Source organism: Capsicum annuum, chromosome 7 (genome assembly GCF_002878395.1).
Source record: "Capsicum annuum cultivar UCD-10X-F1 chromosome 7, UCD10Xv1.1, whole genome shotgun sequence".
NCBI classification, from domain to species: Eukaryota; Viridiplantae; Streptophyta; class Magnoliopsida; order Solanales; family Solanaceae; genus Capsicum; species Capsicum annuum.
The window spans coordinates 111,732,573-111,739,665 of record NC_061117.1 but is presented as its reverse complement, the minus strand read 5'-3'; the positions used below and the strand labels follow the sequence as shown (position 1 = coordinate 111,739,665).

Sequence of the window (7,093 nt, the reverse complement as noted above, 5' to 3'; positions counted from 1 at the left end):
ATAAACAAACTGAAACTGATAGTACAAAATATTCTTTTAAATAAACCCTATAATAATTCTATTATTGCTAAGAAAATTAGTCCCCTCAAATTTGAGGGCCTAAGGCGGGTGCCTAATTTCTTAAGGCATGGAGTCGCCCCTGGATAAATGGTACATATATACCATCCGTCATACTTTAGATGCACATATGCTCCTTTCGTTAATGAAATGGTACGGATATGCCTCTCACACTAATGGTAGGGACATATGTATATCCAAAGTATGACCGAGGATATATACGTACCATTCATTTTAATTTTTTTATTCAAATAACTGATCCAAATCCACTGTCCAACCCAATAAACCCATTGAACCCCATTTCAAACCAACTCAATCCGACCTTTTTTTTTTTTGTTCCAAATTTGATACTCCCTTTGTTTTTTCTCTTAAACATGAACCCCAATCAAATTGATGTGACTGGTCATTGTTGGTAGTTTATTTACTGGCTGGAGGGAGTTGTGATTAGATCAGAGATGGTGGCCGGAGCTAGGGGTGTGGTGATGGTTCATCAGTGGGGTATTTTTTATTTGACGAAGACGGTGGCTATGTGGTGTTGACTAGTGGTAGGTAGTATTTTTCGGATAAAATTTCCCTGGAAGTTGAAACTTGAGGAGTTATGGGTTAATGATTTAAAAAAAAATTAACAATAGTGGGTGTTACTGTACTATGTGCGTATATCAATCATATAGGGGTGGAAAAAACACATATGTTAGATTGTCGTCTCTTGAATTTTAATTAAGACCGGATCAGATAGTGGGTTTGAATTAATTATTTAGGATAAAAAAATAAAATAAAAAAGAATATATACATACCATTTCATTAACGACAGAGGTATATGTGTACTCAAAATATGATAGAGGTTATATACATATCATTTATCATAGTTCGGAGATATATTTATTCCTTTTTCATTTATTTTGCTATTCAAAAATCTGAAAAGTTTGACATTTACTAAACTGATAGGACAAACAGAAGACATTTTTCACACCCTAAAGGCTCATGTGTATCAATGCACCTTCAAGCAAATTACAATGATGCACTTAAGCAAATTACAAATTACAGATGTAGTTGTCCGAACCAAAGACATGCAAATAATAGTGATAGGCAATAGCTAAAATGTATTTTTATTTGTAACGTTATATTATGTACTTTCTTTATTAGTTTGCTTTTTAATTTATCAGTTGTTGTTATGAACTAAAAGACTTATTTTAATCATATTATTTTATAAGATTTTATTATGTGTCAATAGTTTAAATAATTTATGCTCGATTGAAGTTAACTAAAAAGATAATTTATGCTTGACCTTTTATTTAACTTATATTATACTATATTGTAAGTGAGAAGCCCCCAAACCAAAATTTGAATTAAAATTTTGTGAGTTTATACTATTCTTTCATTAAAAGTGCATGCTCTTTTTTATGTCACTCAACAATTTCTTATAATTTTTCACCTCAACTTAATAATGGCACTGTATTGCATGTCCATATATGGAGTAACGAAAAATTAATGTTGAAGGTATACAAAAATCATTTGTGGGAGAAAACTCTCTATTTAAGAATATCTTATAATTTGCTTGAAAGTGTATTGATGGACATGAACTTTTAGGGTGTAAAAAAGTCATCTCCTATTGTCCCATCAGTTTAGAAAATGATGGTTTTTTCATTTTTAAATAACAAAATAAATACTGAAGTAGTCTTTTCATTTTTGAATAGCAAAATAAATACTGAAGGTGCATTAAAGGAGATGAACCTTTCTTAAAAATGTAAAAAATTCACTAAAGGCTCATAATTCTAAGAGCACCTTCAGTATAAATATATTTAACAAATCTCTTTTCAAACGTGAAAAGTACACACTAAAGGTGTTCCATTGTCCATGCATTTTCACCATTTTAATCATGAAAATTTTGACAAACTCATTTATTATATTTGTCCCTCATTAACTCCATTTTGATCCAAAATTCTAAAATTGGTGTTCTCTGACAGGATAATATTCCTGATTAGAGAGAGAGAACTCTTCACTATTTGCTTTGTGAATTTAACCTTGAGATCAAGATCTAAACAGTGAGGTGTGCAACTGAATCAGACACTGCAGAATTTAAAAAGAATGCTGAGGTGAAGTTGTAGGGTTCGAACAAAACAAGGGAAGAGAACTGAAGTAAAACGACACTCCATATTTAAAAGTCCATTAGCTTTCATTTCATTTACTTTTGATTTCTTTCTGTTGCTTCAAACCAATCAAGCAAATATATCAAAAACAATACTGTCATTAGATAACACGATTCTTGCTTCATACAAGGTCTTGGCACAGAAAAACAGATGGTGAGAATCTTAACACACCTCCAAAGCTACGTGGTTATTACTGCAGCATACAGCTTTCAAATAGTAATATACGAAGACGCTCTTAATATGTTTTCAGGCAGCAAAGGTAAACTTGGCAAATTCATTTGTGCTCTGTCTTTAGCATTGCCAGTTGGATATTCCAGTAGCAGCTTTTCATTCTGAAGTGAAAACTTTGAAAACTACGTATGCCAAATAAGATCAGCTGGAGTTTTGATGCTTTGTTAGGGGAGGGATGTGTCAGTGGCAAGGATGAACAGGGTGTTGGAGTTGCATGGAATTGTATGCACTGGTTACTCCACATGAAAATTTCAGGATCAGTTGTGTACATACAACTACAATTCTTACAATAATGTGTGATCGATCATCTATTTACAGTGTGATGGGGCTATTTTGACACGACCCCGAAAAGAACAAAACTAAAATCAAACTAGAGAATATAAACAATTGCATTACAGATGGACATGATTTGTATGTAGCACCTACTAATGGGGAAATAATGACGTATTAAAAATTAAATGCCACAAAACGTTCGCAGATAGGTCAAGTGCTCTGAATTTTGCGACCTCTCCGATGTATCAAAGAAGACTACCCAATTGTTGCTGCATAGGAGCTTCATGATTATGAACTGTCCAGTTAGTCGACTCTTCTTTTACACTCGTGTCTTCTAGCATCAGAATGTCACCAGGTTAAATTGATATCTGTTTTTGCTGCTTCATATTTTTTTATTTAACTATCATGAATCATGGGATCCTTGGAGCAGTACACTGATACGCTTAGAACTGTCAGTGCGTAGGATATCTCCCTTGGGTCCAATCTGGAAGAAGAATCATTTCCACGATCTCAACTCTTAACACAGGTAAGCATTCAAGGGAAAATATAACCAAGTGAGCTGATAAAACTGCAAAAGACCAGTCATTCTTTACATGGGAAAGTTACCTCACTTGGAGTTTCAGGTGAGAACCACCGCAGTAGTACTCCAAGATGCACCACAGCAGGAATTAGCTTGAAAAGGAAAGGTGTGGTCACCTGTAACATTGATTTGGAGCACTCACATATCAGCATAGAAATAATAATAAAATACAAAATAGAGCCATTAAACTTATTACTGTTAAACCTTTCCCAAAATCCCCATACTGGCCCATTTAATAACTCATTAAACTCGTCTTCATCACAAAATTATTAGTTTAGTTGTCAAAGACACATCGCAGCAATATTTATTCAATGTTTGGCTGCTAACTCTAGACAAACATTATAGATATATATAAGAGAAGATGTTGCACTTTTGGTAGTCCTCACAAGGGCATTTTTGGTATTCTAATTTTTATGGTCAAATAAGGTTCTTGAACATAGCAAGTAATTGTGGTTTTTCTTATATATTTTCATTTTTGCCCTCATTCTTCTTGTTAAGATCATTGCATTTGGATTTTTGCAATTGGTTTCTTCTTACCACTTGTTAGATTATTTTTTAATTAAAATTTCCTTCATAATCAACAATAACTTTAACTCAAAAAAATTATTTAAGATAACTTAATACAAAATTAAATTTTGCAATGATTTCAACTACTACCTTATAGATTTTTCATTATATTCAATCCTCCAAAAATATATAATACATAAAATAACTTAACACATAATATCTTGTATTATTATTTTTCTTGATGGATATGAAAAAAATACAGAAGAATAATTAAAATGGGGCGATTATTTTAAGGGGCGTATAAAAATTATACATAATAACTTAATAGACCAAATGGAGTAATCTGTTAATGTTAGTTTAATTATCGTTTAATATTTTATAGACCATTATTAAGTTAACTTATATAATGACTCTAAATTAAGGTTATAATTGTTATAATATAAACTTGAAGTTATTGAAATATTTTATTTCATATAATTCTATAAGATGAAAAAAAATATATGTTGCAAAACTCTTACCACTGAAATCATGAGAGAAACTAAAACTCAATAAATAGAATTTATTTTTACCTATAACTAAAGAATTATGTACCCACAAATTTATAAAAATATCAATATTTTCTATTGTGATCTTCTTTGAATCCTAATTGTTACATATTTTAAATCATATTATTTTATAAAATATCAAATTTCTTGTAGCATTTTGATATATTATAATACTTTGATAATAATTTCGTCCTCGCAAATTATTTTTTTAAAATTATTCAATTATGTGATTAAATGTTTTTATAATTATAAAACTTATCAACAAGATATATTTAATATATCATTCGATCACACTAATTATAAAGTAAAAAATATATGATACAGATTATATTTTTAAATTTAAATTATTATTGTTTATATCTTGACTTTGGGCCCGAGCTTAGCACGGGCCTCATGAAACTAGTTGCAAATATAATTTCCAACAATATCTTAGGATAAAACATTCAAGATTCAAACTCCCCGAAAGGACCGACAGACATACAACGAACGATTAGTGTTCTGGTAGTGATGAAACCGAGCTTTTACAACCCTTGTTGAAGACAATACTCTATGGACTACCCTTTCACATGCCAAATACTTTTAAGACGGTGGTGTCCGGACCAGTTTGAGCACACCTAGACTGTTTCCACCAGGTACTTGTTACCTCCCATCAGCACAAGTACGAGTAACTATACCACCATCAAGGATTAGGCAGTATGAAGAAATCTAGATTTTTAGCCTCTGAAGCGATTAAAGCCTGAGACTCATTTCTACTACTTCATTAACCTCTCATTGATCGGAAACAGACACTCTACTTCTTCACTCTACCCTCCCCAGACCCCACTATGTGGGAATATACTGGGTTTGTTGTTGTTGTTGTTGTTGCATTAACTCTTCATTGATCACTAGGCCACACCCCCCTTTACACAAGTACTGAGTAACTATACCACCATCAAGGATTAGGCATAGGCAGTACGAAGAAATCACCTAGAGTTTTAGCCTCTGTAGCGATTTGAACCTGACACTCATTTCTACTCCTACTTCATTAACCCTCTTCATTGATCACTAGGTCACACCCCCTCTTACATTCCAACTCTATTCTTGTGTTTCTTCTATCTATGATTCAAAAACCATATGTATGAATCCGTTTATCATTCCTCTGGCATCAAAAATATAGACCATAAAAGCCTACGAATGTTTTCCAAACGCCCGGGCAGAAGCTCATTCATTGGCATGCAACTCTCTTCCTCAGAATTGGTTTCTCTGTAAAGCTGGCTCATCTGTTTATTTGATCACTCTAAAGTACAATTTAACCCGTCACAAACACAAAAAAATCCATACAAAGTACCAGTAAGCTATCTTGGTAAAAATCTGCAGACACCTTTTCATTTGCAATCCAAATTGTTGTTGTTCAAGAATTTTCACCAGGATAACTGTAGAAGTCGTTTAGAGCTCAAACATGCCTAGTTCAGGAAGAGCTTCAATATGCTTCTTAATGCCTAACCACTGTCAACCCCACCCCTACCAGGATGGAATTATGGAAACCCTTTAATGCAGCGCTCACAAGTCTTCCCTATTTTTTGAAGAAGCAGCTCTTTACATCACAAAGAGAGCATGCATTGTCACGTGTCCAGATTCTCATCAATTAATCACTCATAGAAAGGTAAATGAGTATCAAAAGCAAGAAGGCAAGCAAAAAGTACAACACTCTCAGAAGTAAATAAGCTATAGTAACTGTTGCTAGAAAAGAGAATAAACAGTAAACATACCAAGCTAAGTGCAGTTGTGCCCAGAAGTAGCATATACACTTTACCCTGCAGCATGACTGAATTCCATTATTTATCTCAAATCGGCAGTCCAATAACTCAACAATGATTACACAAAATCGAGAGTTGCAACAAAGACAGCAATACTAATACTTGTCAGTAATTCAATTTCAATTCAATCAAGTCACACAAAATTCCTACAAAATGGTAACCGAACGGGCTAAATAAACCAGCACCTCAATTAGATGAAGATTTGAAGCACGGCTAAGAAGAACAAATGCAAACTCTCCTATTTGAGCCAGAGACATTCCAACCTGGAGATACCATACAAAAAAGAGTCAGTAATGCAAAATTATGGAGAACAAATACTAATAGATGCTTTATATACCAAAAAGAGTTCAGAACTTATGACCTCATATGATATGGAAAACTTACAAGAATTGCAGCCTTATTGGTGTAACCAAACCCCTTGACAACTGCAGCAACCACTATCGTTTTTATAACAATGACCAATATAACAGCTGCTACTAAGATATCAATGTGATTCCAAAGAAAATGAACATGGATAAGCATTCCAATGCTAGCTAGAAAAAGAGCAGCAAAGAAGTTCCTTATAGGTTCAACCTGAAACAAAATGAAAACCCAGCTAAGAACAATACATGTAGTGCAGATGATGTAACAATCTAACCATAGCTACGAGTATGAGAAACCACATCTTCCAACATTATGAGAAACCACATCTTCCAACATGCCTACACCCTATGTTGCTTGACTCTTCAAAAATGTCGACAGGTGTGGTCGGATCCTTCAAAAGTAGAGCATCTTTGAAGGATCCGACACGGGTGTGGCATCCCTTTTGGAGAGTCCAAGTAACATAGCCTACAGCTCTATGAAACTGCTAGAGAAAATCATTTCCTTATAAAAGGAAAAAATATAGGGAAAAGGGTCAAAAATGCCCCTCTACTTTCATAAATTGGTTATATTTGCCCTTAGTTAAACTTTAGGGTT

At 33.4% G+C, this 7,093-nt stretch overlaps 1 protein-coding gene across 5 annotated transcripts in view; it reads right to left on the bottom strand.

Moving 5' to 3' along the window:
* Window positions 1–2,645: 2,645 nt before the first annotated feature.
* The window catches only part of LOC107877905 (K(+) efflux antiporter 4-like), a 39,011-nt gene continuing 34,563 nt past the window's right edge, over window positions 2,646–7,093 (bottom strand). For 2 of the 5 annotated variants that reach the window (XM_047393655.1, XM_016724708.2), the window contains exons 16-20: window positions 6,521–6,709; window positions 6,322–6,399; window positions 6,089–6,133; window positions 3,315–3,404; window positions 2,646–3,192 (exon numbers count right to left, since the gene is read on the bottom strand). In XM_047393655.1, the coding sequence (XP_047249611.1) occupies window positions 3,112–3,192; window positions 3,315–3,404; window positions 6,089–6,133; window positions 6,322–6,399; window positions 6,521–6,709 (483 nt within the window). In that variant the 3' untranslated portion in view covers window positions 2,646–3,111. Of the gene's footprint in view, window positions 3,225–3,314; window positions 3,405–6,088; window positions 6,145–6,321; window positions 6,400–6,520; window positions 6,710–7,093 lie in introns of all 5 variants that reach the window. The other 3 variants (XM_047393657.1, XR_007042870.1, XR_007042869.1) reach the window with 3 other exon arrangements.